A 21,313-nucleotide genomic window follows, 5' to 3' on the forward strand; every position below is an offset into this window, starting at 1 on the left:
TCTAAAACATCATTTTTCCCACTTGAGTCCTCCTTTTATGGCAAATGAGCTAAGAAAACTAAGGCTGCTCCTTAAATGATGGCTGCAAGCCCTTTTGATTTGATGAGATGGCAATCACGAGAAACGATAGTTTTATTCGCTAAAGCAGAGCAGCAGCCTTCAAAGTTCAAAGCTCAAGTCTTCGATCATTACAAATAGGGAAAAACAAGTAACCCAAATATTGAAAAATAATAATAATACAGAAGAAACCCCCTTCTTTTCATTGAATTCAAAGCAACTTCCGCAGAAACAAAAAGAAAATTCAAAATACAAACAAAAAAAAAAATTTGGAACTAATAATTTTGTTTATTATTATGCTCCTTTGAGTAAGTTGAGAGCTTCAGACTCTGTGGGTAGAGCTGGAATTGCTCCCTTCTTGGTGGTAGTGATGGCTCCACAGGCATTTGCAAATTTCAATATCTCCCGCAACCTTGTTTCATCCTGGAGAAAAAAAAAATCAATAGTAGATAAATAACCTTAAAATTAAAATCAAGATTAATAAATAGCAATTGTTATAATAATTATGAGAACAAGTTACCTCAAGAACAGATTGGTCATCAACAAGCTTCCCTAAAAGAGCACCAACAAATGCATCACCGGCGCCGGTTGTATCTACTGTGTTCACATGAAAAGCATCCACTGCTCCTTTGAAACTCTACAATTTTCAGGAAAAAAAAAACATGAAGAATAATTAGGTTACAGTTTCCCCCTCCATACTAACAGGTAATAATACTGTTTGATTATTAGAATTTAACATGCTAATGTTAAGTGAACCTACAGATGAAACATATGCGATGGGATTATTAAAACTTAAAGGTGGGGTTAAAATTCTACCAACCTACCCTTAATATTATTAAAATAAAAATAAAATATTTCACCAAACTTCAAGTTGGAGGGTGGGGGCTCCTCACTTACACAAGCAGATTCGGTTCCAAGGAAAAAAAAAAAACTTGAATAACAACAACAGGCCTTGTCCTTTAACATCAAGCCAAGAGACAGCATCACCTATTGCTAATGGCTCTTCAACCAATAAACACTTTTAACCAAAACTTCAAATTTCCCCATCACCTCACTAGACTTTTTTTTTTCGAGAATTAAAATTTTCTAATACTTGCAACTTAAAAACAGCCCACAAAATTATAAATTCACAACTGAATACCCAGCTGGGTGCAAGTGGGCCTACTCCATTTTTATCAACACAATTTATCAACACAAATCACACCTACCACCATACCAACTGTTTACTGCTAAAAGTCTAAAATTTAAGCAACCTTCGTCTATTCAACTAACAATCCAACTAAATAAAGAAATTGAATTCAGCTTAGCTGGCAAGATTTCTATATATATATTTTTTTTACCTTAGTGTAGTATCTACAGCCATGCTCACCAAGGGTGACCAAAAGGAGTTTCAAGTTGGGGTGCCAGAGCGACAATGCTGATTCATCATCAATCTTGTCACTCCCGGTGAGGAATTCAAGCTCCACATCACTGACTTTGATTACCTCTGCCTTGTCCCAGATGCTCATTATCTGCTCACGCGCCTCCTCCGGCGAGGGCCACAACGGTAGCCGGAGGTTGGGGTCGTATGAGAGCAGGGCTCCTGCTTCCTTGGCTGCTTTCATTGCCTCTAAGTGAGCTGATCGGCATGGCTCCACTATCAGGCTTATTGATCCATAGTGGAAAACTTTGGCCTGCACGCAGACCAAACTAAAATTAAGATAAACAATAAACACAAGTAAAATCCAAAAATAAAATTAAAAAACGTGTGAAATGTGAATGCAAGGCGCGTGAGGATTTTAGTCAAAAAGTAGCTACTATTAAAGACAATAATGGCACTGAACACAAATATTTCATGAGTGTTTTAACCATATCGAATTAACTAATATTTTTTGGGACATTAATAATTAATTTCGGAAATGTAAATAAATGGTGGGCGCGTGGGAAAGAGACAACAATTAAAAAGAAATCCGTAGGAAGGGTCCACGGTATAATAATGGAATCCAGGTGGTGGGTAAAAACTACACGATTAGATCTGAGTGCCGAACGCATGCGGGGTCCCACATCTAATAAGTCTGACGTGTCGAGATTTTTAATTTTTCGACTCTGGCGCACGTGAGAGCACGTGACGTTAAACACCTAAGCCGCTATACTCATCATCCCAAAAAAGAATAATGATCACAGTCAGCTTTTCTATTTAGAAATTCAACAAGGGCCGCTTGATGTCATGATTCACGCCTCAAGTGGGACCCGTCTGCGATGATATAAGCTGGATCAACAGAAAATTACTTAAGATGTGTCTAAAGATTTAAGTCATTGCCTGTGACTCCATCAACCAACGGGCCGGCCGGTGATTTAGCGCCGCCGTTGCAAAAATCCAAAAGTCAATATTTTTTATTTTAATTTTTTTTTGTTTGGCTCGGACTCGAATGAAAAAATCTAGCGAGAGAAATTGGGAGTGAAAAGGGGAGTAAGTGGGACCCGCTGTCCCGGTAAGTGGCAAGATCCCGCAGACCGCGCGTGAGATTCATGAAAAAGGATACAAAAGTAAAAACGAAATTAAAAAAAAAATTAACGTACAGATCTGATCAGCTCAAGATTAAGCTCGTCGGGTCTCAAGAGCATATCAGCGCTGGGGTTTCTGTAAAACATGAACTCGCGCTCGCCGTCAGCCCGCAGGGTCACGAATGCAAGGGCAGTTCTGGCACCCTGGTCAAAGTTGATGCCGTCAGCGCTGACTCCGTTCTCCTTCAAGATCCCAGCGAGCATGTGACCGAACTCGTCGTCGCCGAGCTTGCCGACGAAGGCTGCCTTGCCTCCGAGGCGAGCTACAGCTATGGCGACGTTGGCGGGGGCGCCGCCGGGGGCCTTGAGGAATCCAGGGGCCTCGGCGAGGGAGACGCCGGAGACCGTCGGGACGAAGTCTATGAGCATCTCGCCGAAGGACACGATCAGGCTTGAGGAGGATGAAACGGCGCCGTTTGTAGCCATTTGTACAAAAATCGAAACGTTGTGTATTGAATAGAGAGAGAGTTTATGAAGAGAAATAATATCAATAGAGGGAGAGAGAGATTAAGAAGTACGTGGGAAGGGGTATTTATAGAGAGGAGTTGGTGGGTGTCGTTAGAAATTGGATTAAATTTAATTAATAATTATAAATTAAAATAATTAAAAAAAAAAAAAAAGAGTAAGCGTAATTTATGGGTAAGTGACATTAATTGGAGATCTTTTTCCTTCCGGAATTTCTTTTCTTATCTTCGATTGTAATTGCAATTGGTTTGGATAATAATTTGTTTTAGATATTTATTTGTGGGTCCATGCAATATTTATTATTTATTTATTCTTATAATTTTGTTTCTCATTTTAGATTTAAGTTTAAGTAGGGACTTAGGAGACTTTCAGACGTGAAAAGGATAGGAAATGATTTTATATTTAATTTCTTAATGTAGGAATGGAGGGAATGAGGTGAAATCTTCATCTTTTTATTTTTTATTTTATTTTAAAATTATTAAAAAATAAATAATCAAATTGAAATTGTAAAATAATATTTATTCAAACAACATAAATATTAATTAAGATAAAAATTTTAATGTAATTTAGATTTAACTACAACTCAAAGCACAATCCACAAACAGAGGAGTAAGAGGTAAGAGCTTTTATTAAGAGTAATAATTTAAGTACCTATATCTATTTTATTTATTTCATTATTAACATTAAAGTAATTTTTTTATTATAAAATTATGAAAATTGACTAAAATAATGATTATGATGATTTATATTTTATAGTATAACTTTTGTAATGGATTAATGTTAATGTAAGATATATTATCAAATTTTACTTTTATTTAAATTTTTTTAATATGATTAAATTAAGTTTAGAAATTAAAAATGTATCAATTATTCGAGAATCATGGATTTCATTTCCTCTCCTCAAGCAATTCTAATGGGGGCATGAAAGGAACAAAGACATATGCAGAACATTGAGATTGAGTATGAAAATATAGGTCCCCTCTCCTTCTCTCCCCATTATCGTCCCTAAGTTTAACTACTTACAGAGTATAGCTTTATGAGTTTCTTTTGAATTAATATTTACGATTGAAAATCCGATTCGTAATAGATTGGATCTATTTTAAAAACTTTCGGTCTCCTTCACAATGCACACTGAATAATTTGAAGTGGCTTGATATGATGTTTATTATATTAATGAAACAAAAGAAAATTCATAAATTTATTATTCATTTAACAAATTTATTAATAAAGAATAACGAAGATTAATAATTTTATCTAAAAAAATATACCCAAAAAAAATTGGAATTAATGAAGTTAAATAATCCAAAAATATTTGAAGAAAGCATGTTGGAAGTGAGGGGATGGGTTACAAGTTTACGTAGCTCGTGAATAGAGAGAATCACGTTGCCCAATGGGCAATGGCTGTCATTTATTGAACAAATAATATAATACGACACATTCATCTTCTTCTTTTTATTAAAAAAAAAAAAACAAATTTAATAATCAAATACTGTCTAATCTTACCGTGGTTTTTCTTTATTTTAATTTATTTTTTTTTAACATTAGTCGGTGTTTAATTAATTAATAAATTAACAACACAAAATCGCCCACTCCCATGACAAAATCCAACTTGTATTCTAGAATGTTCTACTCATCCGTGACTTTTTCTTTTTCTTTTTTCTTTAATTTTTAATTTTTAATTTTGACAGAAATTTACTGGAACCTACCTTGATCAAACGCAATGACAGATAAATACAATTCAAATGTTGAAAATAAATAAAAAAACAGAGTCTTTAACATAGTCGAAAACAATGCACTCAACTTGTTGGTCTCATGTCTCGAATGTTTTGTTAGTCATTCATACAATATGTTATTAATTATTTATCAAATAAACGTTTAAAATAATTATTTTTTCCCTTTTTTATCTATTAATTTTATTTTTAAAATAGTGAAAGAAATTAATAATAATGATTGTAAATGTTATTTATTTTTAGACAGAATCTTCATCATTAAGTCGATAAACTAACAATTTTCTTTTTTCTTTACGAGCTAGAAAGATTGCTAGATTAGGATAACCCCTTATAGGAAAATCAATGTATGGAGTAATAAATTAAAAAACAAAAATCCTATTTTCCTTTAGAGATAATCTCTTTTAGTTAAATTTACTTCAAAGAAAGAAAGTGAATCCGTTCAAAAGGATTAGAATGGTATCCGCAATCCTCTATTAATTAAACTTCTGATTCTTGAGGTTTCTTATTCCATTAAACTTGTTATCTTATGTGAAAGATTCAATTGGATTTGGATCATATTCTTGCATTTTGGATTAGTTCAGAACACCTTTATCAAGTGATTTATTCAAGTCTATCTATCAAATTAGCAGGACTATCTAGAAATTGATTTTGATTTTGGATAAAACAAATTCATCCAAAAATTCATCCAATTAAATGTCTAATCGAACTTGAAAAGCCCTAATATTTTGTTGAGACATTTTTCTAATTTTAAAAATTCATTCTAAGACTCTCTTGGAATCTTCAGAATTATCATAATTTTTTTATTAAAAAAATTATAAACACTTAGTAGAATTTATAAATTTTATCACGGAATACAAAGACCTTTAAAATTATTTAAACAACTCAATAACTTGAAATTAAAAATCCAATGGCCCTAATCCTAGTCTATTAAGAAAGACATTTTGTATAATGTTGATAACAAAATTATGGAAAAAAGTTATTTAATCATAAAAATACATCATGGGCAAATTTATATATATATATATATACAAAAATATTCAAGTTCGAAATTTTAAAGACAAAGTTACAGTTTTAAGCCTTTAAAGCCGTGCGGTTTTAAAACTTTCCTGCACTTTAAAATCCTTAATATATATATATATATATATGAATGGAAGACATAACTTCTGTATTCATTGTTATTTTTTAAAATTATCCCTGCAGAGTAAGTTACCCCTATCCAATTGTTACTCTTTTTTTTTTAATACCTTAATCGTAATTTTTATTAGACTCAAACTCAAACCTTAACATTTTATCATACATTCAACATCTTCAATTTCATCTATCTATTCAGATAATTTAGGTTCAAATTTAACATTTTACGATTACCCAATCAGTTTCTCTCAAAAAAAAAAAAATTGTTTTTCAGTGGGTTGATTTTGATCCCACAACCACAGATGATATAAAAACCCACATTTTTAGACAAAGTCTGAGTTGATGAAAATGGTGGGTCACCGTCCGTCACCCATAGTTTTTATAAGTTTAATTTTTATTTTCTTGTTATGTTACGTTGAAAATAAAAATTATAAAACCATTCAAGTGGCTGGCCACTTGCTTGTTGTGCACATTACAGCAGTTGGTGAAGATCAATTATTATTTTTTATCAGAAATTTCTCAGCAGACAGTCTTTTTGTTGTCACAACTCAGAACCGAGAATGAAATTTATAAAGAAATTCCCCTAGTCCCAAAGTCCCAAGTCCCAAGTCCCTACCACTACACAACACTCTCTCCACACCAAATTCATTTGGAATTTTATTTATAATTTTTTTTTCTAAACTTTAAATGAGTTATTTTTATTTTTAAAAATTTATTGTTAAGATGAGCCCAATTATTGAGCTATATTAAAAATTTTAAACTGCATATTACAAACAGCATGTAAATTACATTACAGGATATATTTTTTTGTATATATAAACCATATAAAATCTCTTTCTAAATTTGATAAGTCATTGCTTTCCGATTGGTTGCAGCTATGCTTTCTGATTGAGTTTACTTTTGTATTTATTTATTAACTAAATTTCTGAATGTGGGCAGTGAGTCAAATATTAGTTGTCGTATTTGATGAGTTGATCATGACTCTCTTCTACAACATGTGCATTATTTTTTTTTTTCCAAACACCTTTTTTTTATTTGTAATTATTATATGTCGTGTTTAGTGCATTTTGTTTTGCAAACTCGCACCGCAACTTGCCAGATCGGCAGATCCCATGTGCTTGCAAGAAACCCTTTTTTTTTTTTAAAGTAGTTTCAATTGATTTATTCTGATGCAAATCAAATCTATTTGGAACTTTGTTTTTAAGGAATTTATTTGTAATATTGAAAAAAAAAATACGAACTTCATTTTCCATTTTTTTTTTCTTCCAAGTTATTACCTAGAAAAACAGTAAAAGAAAATGATGGATTTGTTTGAAATCGGAGACGACAATAGCCATGCTCCAAAAGACAACAAAATATAGAAATAGAAACATGTTTCAACATTTTGAAAAAAAAAAAGAAAAAAGTCCTACGTAAATGCCAATTTGGTGGAGACAAAATCTTTGCTACTTTAGTTTTTGAAGTAAAATAAGGATAGTATATGAAGACAATTTACTTATTAAATAATGAAGACAGTTTACTTATTAAAGAAACTATGGTTCAAAACAACTACATCTAATTTGACACCCCATATATTAACCTTATATCTGAGGACAAATGTTTGATGACATATGTTTGAGGGAAGCGAACGAGTTCCTTTTGTATAAAAGATAGAATTTTATTTTAATTAAGGGAAAATGACACCAATTCTCCTTTAGTTTGATAAACATTCACATATGTTATTTTTTAAGATAACATGCATCCATTTATATGTTTAAAAATAATTATACGAACTATTTTTTAGAAATATAAACCCATTTTTATATTTAGAAATAATTACACATTCATATAGACCCCCATGGTTTGTCTAGAAAGAGAATTTACGTGTTCCAAAAGGGGTGTATGTGACTATTTTTAAAAATATAGAGTTTTTGTAACCATTTCACCATATCACGAGAGTGTTAGTGTCTTTTTTTTCCTTTAATTAATTTATCTTGTTTTTTAATTATGACGGGAATATTCTTATGGTATATTAGTCTCTATTAATGTCATGAATTTTTCCAATATCACGTTACTTCGTATATGAAACTTTATCCCAATTTTATATGTGTATTATTCATTTACTGTATTTTGTTTTATTAGAAACTATTGATACAAATTTTGTCCCAACTTATGATGTAGAAATTTCGACTGAGGACGACCCCCTTAGGACTTGGGTTCCCTTTATTGGATTTGATGATAGTGAGTTTATCATTTTGGTTGATCTTAATGGGTATTTATATATCCTATTATGAGTTTACTTCTTTAGGCAATCAGAATGTCCTTATCTAATGATACTCTATAAACACGAGAAAAATATAAGAGGGTCGGCTTTGCCGGCGTAAACTCTCCGACGGTCAAATCAGTCACTGGACTTTTGAAAATATAAATTTAGAAAGAGAAATATTAGAGGGAGAAAGTTAGCCCTTTTTACTTTTGAGTCTCTTTCTTCTTACCTTTTAGTGAGAATGAAAGACATATTCATCGGCCAAACTGATTTGACTTGAGTCCTAGTTATTTTGATGACAAATGTCATTGTTCTTGTGACATTTGGCAACACTTGTCTTTTAGTACCCATGTTGATTGACACATGGATATACAAACTTGTCTACGGATTAAAGGAAGAAATATTTTATCCTTAGGTTATTTTTACTAAGACCTTAGGATCATATGAGCCTTCAAACTTAGGAGGTTTGTCCTAGGATAAGAGCCTATAATATCAACATCTTTTGGGCTTTGAAGGCTTATTACTTAGGAAGATCATTCTAGGTGGTTTGTCCGCCACTTCGTGGGATTAATTGAGAGAAAATTTATTAAATGGACCGTATTGAGATTAAATTTATTTAGGCCTTATTAGACTTATTTTATTTTTGGTCCAACAGAAACTAATTACAGATTTTGTAGCCACCGAAAATCAAATTTAGAGATCTAGAGATAGGGCTTGATATAGACACTTATTTCATTAACAATACAAATTAATAATTTATAAAATTGATTCCAATACCTTTTTTTTCATAAATTTACTCCCACTTAAACAAATTTTTTAAAAATAATATAAAAATTGAGTGGAGTCAATTACCCATACTAGCTTCTACGTATTTCCGCCCAATTTTAGAGAATCCTCCCTCTTTATATATCTGAAACCTAACTGCTTTAAAAATAACCAAATTATCCCCAGTATTTCATTTTCAATCGTAAATAAGAGCATGCAACTTGATACTAAACAATATCTTAATCATTTCAATAGCGTTGGGACCTCCTCATCTAAATAATGAGATTGAGAGTTTAAGTCTCCTTAAGTGTGTTACAAGAATAAAATTTATCTTTTTTTTTTTTTCTTAATAATAGGGGCGATCTCAGTAAACGTTTTCAACAAAATATACTTTGTAATATAATAATAAAAGAAAATAAAAGTGAGTAGAGTCACTGAGTCAGATCATTCCTTAGATTATTTTACTGAAATAAAAATTAATATCTCGTTTTCACAAAATTTGATCGATAAGATGTCGAGATGTTTAAATATAGATTACGTGTGACAAGACTCTCTAAGTGGTCATAATTTTCCAGAGCTTAGTGCCTCACGTACCCTCAAAGATTCAAAGCTTTGTCTTTAGCAAGCACTTGGTGAGTTTGGATGACGATATGGAAAGCACTTCCGAATAAGCACTTCCGAATAAACACTTCCTCCTAAGTTCGTTTGACATTTTGAAGCTCATATGATCCAAAGAAGGAAACCCTTTGCCTGCCTTTGATTGATTTGATGCCAAGCTATTCACTTTTGCAAATACACTTCCGGAACTGAAGCTTCATTAAAGTCAATGCATTCACGAAAAGAGATGCACGAGAAAATCTTCATAATTTATATTTCTATTAGAATTGTAATTAATAAATTTGACCCACCATATCTCCTCAGCCTTAGGAAGACAATATTATCCAATTCTTTTACCATAAAGATATTTGATTATCATATCTAAAATACATGAGGCATGTGACACGCCTTCCCCCCCACCACACCAGACTCCATCTTTAAGGATCAGAAATTAGAATAATACTATATCTTATTGAAATATAAGTTTTGTGTATTATACATTTTTTAAAAATTTATGTTATATTTCTCAAGTTTTTGATTGTATGTTCGATTTTTTTTTTCATATTTATGCACTTATATTGTTATAAGATGCAATAATATGTTAAAAAGAAAAGAATGCATCACATGACAAGACCTTCATAGTTAAATGCCAACTCAATAGCAATAAGTACATAAAAAAATTAGGTCCATAATCACTCTAGTGGATAATTTAGGAGAATTTGTTATAAGATAGATAATCTTTTTTATTTCATTCTTACATTAATTCCTTATTTGCAAATTAGAGGGGAAAAATGGGTATAAATTCCTACAAGCACCCAAATAGTCAAATGTTGCTTCCCAAAATGTATACTGGATATTATAATTCTCAATATAAAATAAAACGGGCAACTTTAGGTTCATTTTCTCTTCAACGATTCACAATTATCTCCATCATTTTCAGAATATCAACTCATGTCAACTTGTGCTACATTATATAATTCAATAAAGATTATACTATCCTCTTTTTTTTTAAAAAAAAATCCATTTATGTGATTAAAAAAGTGCGGTGGAAAGGATAAATTCTTAGATAAATAAAATATATTCAAAAGAGAATACAACAAGCATACCTGTGAGGCTGCCACGTGCAAACTTTTAAAGAAAAGAAACAGGAATAAAATTAAAATAAAATACTTTTGAAAAAAGAAAAAATAATTAACTACATAAAACTTAATTATTAGGCAGACAAAATTCTTATCAAAAAGGAAAAAAAAAAAAATACACAGTTTGTTTGATTCAAATCATCATTCATGTAATTGGTGGTAACCCTATTACATGAATGCTTGTCTGGTTTAGGATAGAGAGATGGATAATTTCTGCCTATCATATATGCAGACGATGAACAGATATATCACATGACGACAATTGGCTATTTACGATAATACTACATTAGTAAATATTAGAATACAAAAATAGTGCCACATAAAAAAATTTAGGTAGAGCAAACGAGGCCTACTAGGCAAAGTAAAACGAGTTTTTGAATTAAATTTTGACGTCTCTATTTCGTCTCTGTGAAATTTTTTTTATCATTAGAATCATATAACCTTATTTGATATCGATGATGATCCTGACATCGTAAAGGAGAGCGATCGCATTCTATGAGAGCTTACTTGGCTTTCCTTAAGAGTTAAAATCAGATAAGCTGCCGTCTTGAGAATCTGATTCGCTTGCGGATAAGCCCTCATCTTCAATATCATCCCCAAGTTCGGATAGTGATTGATCGGTGGAATCACTTTCTGCCTCATGTGGCACCTGGAGAAAAAGAATCATAGGTGGATTCTACGCTTTTCACCATTAAGTGCTATGTTCCTGGAATAGAGCTCCAATTCTTTCTCCGTCATGGCAGTAAAGCGCCCAACAGACTCCAGTGACTGCTCATGTTTTGATTTTTCCAGCCCCTGCAAAGGAAATGCAAACTTAAATTTAGAGCAAAACTGCTCCTATATCGATTCCAACGTTCACCAAGTAAACCATACTACACATCAAAAGAAAATGAAAGATAATTACACCAGAATGCTTAAAATAGAGCTAGGCATTAGCAGTGCAGGAATTGGGAGAAAAATGAAAGATAAAACTAAAAGGGAATTTCATTTTCAATTTTAAGGGATAATCCTTTCATTGCATTTTGTACATGGATGCATTGGCTTGCCAACCAAGGCAGAGATCAAGGGGGAAAAAAGGGAAAAATCAATCAAAGCATTCCTAAATCCTAATACCTCCACTTTCTTTTTTTGCCACTCCTGTCTTTTCCGTGATCCTTCATCATATTAGAGCTATGACATATTGCTAAATCTTGCATTTCTCAATTAGAGTTTTAACCAATTCTATATTGACGCATTTTGGAATTATCTTGCAAATTAACGTCAATTGTGCCACATCAGTCGGCAGGTCACAACCTTTCTGTTAATTACTTGGGTGATGGGGACTAAAGTTGGCAAGAAATGAAATAGAAATTTGTGCTGGGACTCTTGTTGGGCTGTGCTTTTCCTTTTTCAATCATTTTTTTTTGGGGACTAGTCCATTAAATTCCCCAAAATAAGGACTGTAATTCTTTGGTATTATTGATTACTCTCCTTTGTTCTATTACTGTTTAAATTGTGAGCAAGAAAAGCCAGTCTAAACAGAGCACTAATGAGGGGAGTTCTTGGAACCCAAAAAAAAAAAAAAAAAAAATCAATATTGACACGACTAATCGGGGCAAGTTTCCACTGGCCATATTCTGATAGTTAAATTGAGAAACTAAAAGTTTCCCAGAAAATTTCATCGCTCATCTGGCCACCTCCGGTCTGTTCTAACAATTTGTGTGAATGCTTTTCTTTTTCATTCTCGTCCATATTAAGGAGTTAATGACTTTCACTTGTAATTCTCAGGATATGTTTGAAAATAAACAGAAAACACTTTGAAAGTTGTCCATTGGAGAGACAAACTCCAATCAGAGAGGGAATCCTTTATACTTGTACCTGTTGGATACTTGGACTATATTAGAGTTGCTTGAGTTGTGACAAGTTTCTGAGATCAGAGCATGGACTGTCTAAGAGGTCATTCATAAGCAGAATTGTCCCATTTGAGTTGTGACAAGTTTGCTGCATTCTTGTATTCTGGATCTTCCTCGCAAGAAATTTGTCTATCATGCACATGCATTAGCAGCTTCTTATTGTAATACAAAGAACTAACTACTCAATTTGTTTCAGAAATTTTATAAACTAGTATTAGATGTTGCTATCATACCGTGGTGCAAAAACACTGGGATTTGATATGCTTCACGTGGCTTCTTGGTTATCCAGTTGTGTATTTGTTTGGCAAGGAGCATATTGCTGATGCTATTTATAATCTTTCAACCCAGTCTCTTTGTATCTTCAAAATTCTGGTCACCAGGCTTGTTGTTCCTCAACTTATCTCTCAATGCACATAGCTAGAAACTGAAGAATGATTTTAACTGCTCATGATAATAAAAATAGTGGCCTAGTTATAAAAGGGTCAAGTTTTTCTAAGAATATTTATTTTGGTCCAATTATCTCTATTTCAAACTTTGCAATTACATTGAATTTGTTTTGATCTTCTTGTTGGTATACGAAAATAATGTTTTCATTCCAAAAGCTGAAGTACTTTAACTGCTATTGCAAGGGGCTCTTATTTTCAATCTTTCCCTTGAAAGAAAGGAGATCACGTTTCATGGATGTGCTCAGGAAATTGATCTATAAAAAACTGTTAGATTTATCAGAAAACTGTTGCTCAATTTTATATTAGTGACCCAAAGATGACAGTTTCCTCATCAAACATTTTCTTAAAAGTTTATTTCATCAAACATTTGACAAGTAGTAGCTTATGATCTTCCTTGACTCTAAAGTTAATAATTGTCTGATGTCAAAGTTTGAACTTCGCAGGAATGGTCCCTCGAGTAAAGAGTCTACGCCAGAAGAACTGATGAGGCAACATTTATTATTTTAATTTTAGCTCGTAGAATTTAGTCTAAACAAAATATGAAGACCCTTGTTTTTAAAAGGGGTAGGGTTGGGTCACATACTTGGGATGTTATATCCCATAACTTTTTCACTACAAGATTGTAGGATCCTGTACCAGTCCTCGGTTTAATAATCAGTAAACTTTTAAGAGAGGTCAACGATTGTGTTTCAGGTCAAATATATGTAGACAGATTGATAGTTTATTCCTAAATTAAGATTCTAAAAAGTAGGCAAGTAAGCCAAAATTAGTCTGCGAAGATCATTGGTATGACTGCTAATGCAAGTGTGCCTTTCATATATAAAAACACTTAAGCTTCCTTCATATTGTCTAGTTATTATAATCCAGTTGGGCATATTTTGGCATTAAGGTGTATACTTGCTGACTTTAGCAGAGTGATGGAATTTATTTCAATATGCACCATGATGTGGCACATTGTCATCAGTACAACTTACTAGTGCAACTTGAGAGCTGCGGAAGGGTACAATTCTCTAATCAGGTCAATCTCAAGCTGAAAGTATTTCCATCAAATATGCTAAATATGATTCCAGTTGTGCTGAATTTCTTGAGTACATGCCATCTGATGATGCCAGATAACCTTCTTGCCTCATCTCGATTATTCTTTGGGTTTTGAGGCATCAATTTTCTTCAAGTGGGGCTTGTTTGGTGCACTGTCTTTCTTAATGGTTTACCTCTTTTTAATAGATGTAACGACATACAAATCTTGCCTTGATGCATCAAGATGAATGTCTGAAGGCACCACACTGTTTGTGCCTCCAAGGTGAAGTATGGAGGTGTTGGAGGAAATATTTTAGATATGAGGTTTTAAGTGATCCACTTGTGCAGTACTGCAATTGAAAGGGACTGAATATGTTTCACTGCTCATCTTAATATGATTCTCCTTGTGTTTGTTGTTTTAGTCAATAGTTATAGGATTCTTCATTGACGTGCTATTCAGAAGAATCTATGGTGACGTGCACTTGGTTATCAATGTTGATTGTCAGATATGGGAGAGGCATATGCATCTGGACTGAGATAATACAAAAACTAGTTTAATTACCTTAAGAGAAAGCAGGGATGTTATTACAAGCAGAATATTGTTAGCGATTGAGTGATGATTTATTTGCTTAACGGGTTTTGAGATATTATTATCTATTTACTACATGCTGACATCTGTTTCCATGTGAAAAATATTTAACAGTTTCTCTGTGCCTTGTGAATTGAGCATGGAGGGAAGCAATGAGCCATGGGCAGAGATGTTTCTGGCTAAAATGCAATCAAAGTAGGACTTTGCGGATGAAGGTAAATGAATGCTCCCTTCTAATGAATAAAATTGCATGGAAAATTTTGCACTTTTCATGTTGCTAGCCTTGAAACAAAGCAATGAAGGGCGGTGAAAATATAAAATATGACTAAATATTACAGATACAAAACGATTGTAGGAAAAAAGTAACCCAAACACCACAGGGTCTTATCTTATTAGAATGAGTTGAAAAATATTCTTACAAAAGGAAAGGGATAAGATTAACCACTTCAAAGATTTGATTCAAAAGAGGGCTTCAGCAGAAAGAAAAATCATTTCTTTGGATTGCTGGGAAGTGTGAAGTAACAGCAATGATTTTGCCGACGGCATTTAGCATTTGCATCCAAGAAGAGAGCTCCCTAGTCCGCACTTGATCACACGAGGGATAAATGGACTATAAAATTGAAACAACAAGGCTGTTTAATGCAATACAAGATGAATCAACACACCATCTTAAAGTACGTTTCATTTTTTAAGCTTTTCATAGAAAATATTTCAAATCTCATTTTTAATGGACATTTTTCCCTCTTCAATATCATGTTCCCCACTTAGGTCGTCCTTTTATGGGATCCTTTTATGAGAAACGAGCGAAGAAAACTAAGGCAGCTCCTTAAATGATGGCTGCAAGCCCTTTTGATGAGATGGCAATCATGAGAAACGATATTTTTATTCACTAAAGCAGAGCAGAAGCCTTGGAGCACAAGTCTTCCATCGTTACAAACAGGGAAAGACAAGTAACCCAAACATTGAAACAAAGAACCCAAAAAAAGAAAAAAAAAAGATTGTAAAACAAGAAATGGCAGAGAAAATTTGATAGCTCTAGAAGAAGCCCTTTCTTTCATTGAATTTCAAAGCAACTTATATAGAAACGAAAAGAAAATTCAAAATACAAACCAAAAAAAAATCCAACTCATAATTTTGTCTATTATTGTGCTCCTTTTGAGTAAGGCGAGAGCTTCAGACTCTGTGGGTAGAGCTGGAATTGCTCCCTTCTTGGTGGTACTGAGGGCTCCACAGGCATTTGCAAATTTCAATATCTCCCTCAACCTTGGTTCATCCTGGAGTTAAAAAAAAAAAAAAAACCAAAAGTGGATAAATTACCTTAAAATTAAAATCAAGATTAATAAATAGCAATTGTTATAATAATTATGAGAATAATCACTCGGCCTTGCCCGAGTGGCTAGACTTACTCTCTCACAAGTGTGAAGACTGTGGTTCGAACCACTAAAAGTATCGTGTGAGTTTAATTTTAATTTTCTTCTTCAAAATTTGAGTGAAGATAGTCTTTTCTCTCTCGAAATGTGAGTGGAGTTGACGTCCTTTAAATCTTAGAAATGGTTGATGTAAATTAGTTCCAATAATTGTCTGATTGTAAATATAAGTTATAGTATCACGTAATATGTTGTAAGCTGAGCAATAGTCTTGTGTAATTAAAAAATATATATATGAGAACAAGTTACCTCAATAACAGATTGGTCATCAACAATCTTGCACAGAAGAGCACCGACAAATGCATCACCGGCGCCAGTTGTATCTACTGTTTTCACACGAAAAGCATCCACTGCTCCTTTGAAACTCTACAATTTTCACAGAAGCCAAGAAGACTAATTAGAGTATAGTTTCCCACTCCACACTAAGGGGTAGTAACATAAGGTTATAATACTGTTTTATTATTAGAATTGAATATGCTAATAGTGAAGTGAACCTATCTATGGTCCAAACAAAACCATTTCGATTATTAAAACTTCAAGGTGGGGTTAAAATTCTACCCACACACCCTTAATATTATTAAAATAAAGATAAAATATTTCACCAAAATTCAAGTTGGAGGGTGGGGGCTCCTCACTTCCACAAGCAGATTCGGTTCCAAGGAAAAAGAACTTGAAAAACAACAACAGGACTTGTCCTTTTAACATCAGCCAAGAGACATCACCACCTATTGCTAATGGCTCTTCAACCAATAAACACTTTTAACCAGAACTTCAAATTTCCCCAGCACCTCATTAGTCTACTTTTTTCCGAGAATTAAACTTTTCTAGTACTTGCAACCTAAAATCAGCCCACAAAATCATAAATTCACAAGTGACTACCCAGCTGGGTGCAAGTGGGTCTACTCCATTTTTTATCAAAACGAATCACACCTACCACCATACCAACTGTTTACTGCTAAAAGTCTAAAATTTAAGCAACCTTCATCTATTCAACTAACAATCCAACTAAATAAAGAAATTGAATTCAGCTTAGCTGGCAAGTTTTATATATATTGTTTTTTTTACCTTGGTGTAGTATCTACAGCCATGCTCACCAAGGGTGACCAAAAGGAGTTTCAAGTTGGGGTGCCAGAGCGACAATGCTGATTCATCATCAATCTTGTCACTCCCGGTGAGGAATTCAAGCTCCACATCACTGACTTTGATCACCTCCGCCTTGTCCCAGATGCTCATTATCTGCTCACGCGCCTCCTCCGGCGAGGGCCACAACGGCAGCCGGAGGTTGGGGTCGTATGAGAGCAGGGCTCCTGCTTCCTTGGCTGCTTTCATTGCCTCCAAGTGTGCTGATCGGCATGGCTCCACTATCAAGCTTATTGATCCATAGTGGAAAACTTTGGCCTGCTCGCAGACGAAAAATAAAATTAAAATAAACAATAAACACAAACAAAATCGAAAAATAAAATTACAAAATCGTGTGAAACGCGAATGCAAGGTGGCGGGTGAGGATTTTAGTCAAAAAGTAGCTCCTACTGAAGTCAATATTGGCATTGAAACACAAATATTTCATGAATATTTTAAGGCAATTCCTAAGTTATCGGCTGACTAATCCGAAACCGTTAGATATCTTGAATTTGAATTCCACGGATGATGTTAATTTAAGTGGTGGGCTATTGGATGAGACGGTTTGAAAATGATTTGTAAAGCGAAAAATGTTGAAAATGAAGAGGGAATGATCTAGGGTTTATTAAACTGGAAAATTAAAAAACTTTCCTTGTAATTAACAAAAAAATAATAATATTTTTAGTTAACAATACATCTTCTACGCCCTATTGAACAGAATCAATATCCACACGGCCGAGGGTTTAATTTATTAAGAATATAACAATTTTAATTAGAAATCAAAACATAATGTAACTCGAATAATAATATAAAACGCTGAATGACTAGTTAAATTTGATTATGTTTTTAATTTAATAAAACTTCCCTCATCCCATTGAGATTCATAAAAAAAAAAAAAAAGGGAAAGAAAATTGTATAGAACAATTGGAACCAACGTACATTCATTAATAATATAATTTGAACTCACTTTGAAATTGGATTTAAAGTTATAGAACCAATTATAGTAAAATAAATTAAAATCTTTTTAATAGAATAAGGTAGTAATTGGACTAACTTTAATTTTTTTTTTTAATTCGATTCTTCGTAGTACATTAACACTTTTGATAGCAACAAATAGAAGTCGAATCATTTTTGAAATATGGTATACATTATAGGATTTAACTATATTGAATTTAGTTTCATTAAAAGAACATGTTATATTGTAAATCGATTACACTTAAGCGATATTTGAAGTATAGAACAAAATGATATATTAAAAGAACATGTTATATTATATATTAAGATTTATAATCAAAATGATTTAATAGTAAACTATTATTAAATAATAAAATAATAAAATATTATGTTATTTATTAATATTACTATACTATAATATAATTTATTTCTATATGTTAGTTATTATAATATAGGATAATTATGTCGAATATAAATGTTTAATTTAAATTTATTTTTGAATTTAGTGTGTTTGTAAATAATAAATGATTAAATAAAATCTATAAATTTATTTTTACTTAGTATAACAATAATAAAATGATTTTATGTAATGAAAATAAAATAAAGTACTATCATTTGTTCATTAGATATTTCAGTTTATTACTATCTTATATTATTATTATTATTATTTAAATTAGTATATTTATTTAAATATAAATATAAACTAATATTTAACAAATTTAGAATTTATTAAATAATAAAAATTAAATGATTATATTTGAAATATGACTAGTATTTGAATGCAATACAACCTAGACCCCATCTTCCATAAGTTATCATTATCTAGTACATTAGACAAGTGGTGATGAGCATTAGTTATGTAATATCCATCACCTTTAACAAATCACCCTTAAGTCCCTTAACTGGTAATAAAATTTTTATATAGTAACTAATTCTAATTTAGTATGTATTTTAGTGCTTTATGTAATAGAAAATAATAACCATTAGGGGTCAATTTCGAAATAAAAGTGGTACTTACAATTGCACATAATATACACCATATTTAATCACATACATCATGAAATCGGGATAAAAAGTTTGGTAATTACTCTCCTTACTAATCACCTGGTTTGTTGTGGTGTTTTGGTGTTTGAAATTTTATCTTAAAATATCTGATGTTTTGAGCGTTTAAGAACTAAAATGGTTAATTAATTTTTTTTAAAGTTGCTGACGTCATCATGCCACGCTACTGCCACGAGTCCAATCCATCAAAGACAGTCCACGAAGGACCCACGATTTAATAACGCAATCCAGGTGGTGGGTAAAACTACAAGATTAGGGTTGCGTTTGGGATTGAGGTGCGGTAGTTTTTAAGTTATAATTGTTGTGAAAAAAAAATTATAATTATGAAATAAAAGTTAATAATATATAATAAATATAAATTTTAAATAATAATTTTGATAAAATTATTAAAGATATAATAAATTTTATATTATACAAGTGAAAAATTATATCAACATAATTTAAAAATTACGGCCTACCCTCAATCCCAAACGCACCTTAGATCTCGATACAGGACTCATGTCGGGTCCCACACTAATAAGTCTGACGTGTCGAGATTTTGGAGTTTTTCGCTCAGGCGCACGTGACGTTAGCACCTAAACCGGTATACTCCTCATCCCAAAAAAAGAATAATGATCACAGTCAGCTTTTCTGTTTAGAAATTCAACAACGGCCACTTGATGTCGTGATTCACTCCTCAAGTGGGACCCGCCTGCGATGACGTTAGCGGGATCAACAGAAAATTAACTGAATATGTGTCTTTAAGTCAATGCCTGTGACACAATCAACTGACAGACACAATTAACTGACAGGCCAACAGGTGATTTTAGCGCCGCCGTTGCAAAAATCCAATATTCAGTATTTATTTATTTATTTACTTTTTGCTCAGCTCGGACCCGAGGGAGAAAATCCAGCCCCGGATCGAGAAATTGGGAATGAAAAAGAAATTAAGTGGGATCCACTATCACGGTGAGTGACTGGATTCCTCGCACGGCGTGTGACTGATCGAAAGAAAAAGATCACAAAAGTAAAAACAGAATTGAAAAAAATTAATGAAAAAAAATAACGTACAGATGTGATCAGCTCGAGATTAAGCTCGTCGGGTCTCAAGAGCATATCAGCGCTGGGGTTTCTGTAAAACATGAACTCACGCTCGCCGTCAGCCCGCAGGGTCACGAATGCAAGGGCAGTCCTGGCACCCTGGTCAAAGTTGATGCCGTCAGCGCTGACTCCGTTCTCCTCCAAGATCCCAGCGAGCATGCGACCGAACTCGTCCTCGCCGAGCTTGCCGACGAAGGCTGCCTTGCCCCCGAGGCGAGCCACGGCTACGGCGACGTTGGCGGGGGCGCCGCCCGGGGCCTTGAGGAAGCCCGGGGCCTCGGCGAGGGAGACGCCGGAGACCGTCGGGACGAAGTCGATGAGCATCTCGCCGAAGGAGACGATCAGCCCTGAGGAGGATGAAACGGCGCCGTCTGTCGGCATTTGTACGAAAATCGAAACGGTGTATATTGAACAGAGAGAGTTTACTCCGAGAGAGTTTAATGACAGAGATAGACGAAGAAGCAAGTGGGAAGCGGTATTTATAATTTTAGCCAATCACTGTTCACAGGATAATAAATAATTTTTTTAATTTATAGATCAATATTCTTCCTATAATTGTTGATGATATTCTTGTTATGTTTACGACGAGGAATTTAAGTTTATAAATTATAATATGTTAACTATAAAAAAAACAATAGGGAAAGATTTTGTATTTTTTTAATAAATTTACTAATAATTATTGATTTAATTAGATTATATTTCATATCGTTTTAAAATAAATTTAAGATAATTTTAATAAATTAATATATAAAAAATATTATTAATTACTAGACAATCCCACATTATATCAAACAAAAGATATGATTATTTATAGTTTAGTCTAATGTTGCACCAAACACAATATAGTATTATAGATAATTTAATGTTATCCAATCCAATTTTATCTTATTCAATTCGATTCAATCCAATCCAATCAAATCTGGCATACCAAACAAGCACTATATCTCATGATTAGTGCATTCTGTTTTGCAAACTTACAATTTGCCAAATCGGCAGATACCATGTTGCTTGCAAGAAACTCTTTTTTTTTTTTCTCTCTCTTTTAAAGTAGTTT

The 21,313-nt window shown here is 32.9% G+C and overlaps 2 protein-coding genes across 2 annotated transcripts; both read right to left on the reverse strand.

Moving 5' to 3' along the window:
- Positions 1–114: 114 nt before the first annotated feature.
- On the reverse strand, positions 115–3,116 carry LOC102625452 (probable fructokinase-4). The gene is made up of 4 exons (XM_006478656.4): positions 2,617–3,116; positions 1,398–1,730; positions 578–694; positions 115–480 (listed from the first exon to the last, which is right to left on the reverse strand). Exons 1-4 carry the CDS (start codon positions 3,025–3,027, stop codon positions 352–354), a joined length of 990 nt encoding a protein of 329 aa, XP_006478719.2. The 5' UTR covers positions 3,028–3,116; the 3' UTR covers positions 115–351.
- Positions 3,117–15,481: 12,365 nt separating this feature from the next.
- LOC102625168 (probable fructokinase-4) lies at positions 15,482–20,755 on the reverse strand. Its single transcript, XM_052438113.1, has 4 exons — positions 20,230–20,755; positions 17,110–17,442; positions 16,294–16,410; positions 15,482–15,891 (listed from the first exon to the last, which is right to left on the reverse strand). Exons 1-4 carry the CDS (start codon positions 20,638–20,640, stop codon positions 15,715–15,717), a joined length of 1,038 nt encoding a protein of 345 aa, XP_052294073.1. The 5' UTR covers positions 20,641–20,755; the 3' UTR covers positions 15,482–15,714.
- Between the last annotated feature and the right edge of the window lie 558 nt (positions 20,756–21,313).

Source organism: Citrus sinensis, chromosome 3, assembly GCF_022201045.2.
Source record: "Citrus sinensis cultivar Valencia sweet orange chromosome 3, DVS_A1.0, whole genome shotgun sequence".
Classification (NCBI taxonomy): Eukaryota; Viridiplantae; Streptophyta; class Magnoliopsida; order Sapindales; family Rutaceae; genus Citrus; species Citrus sinensis.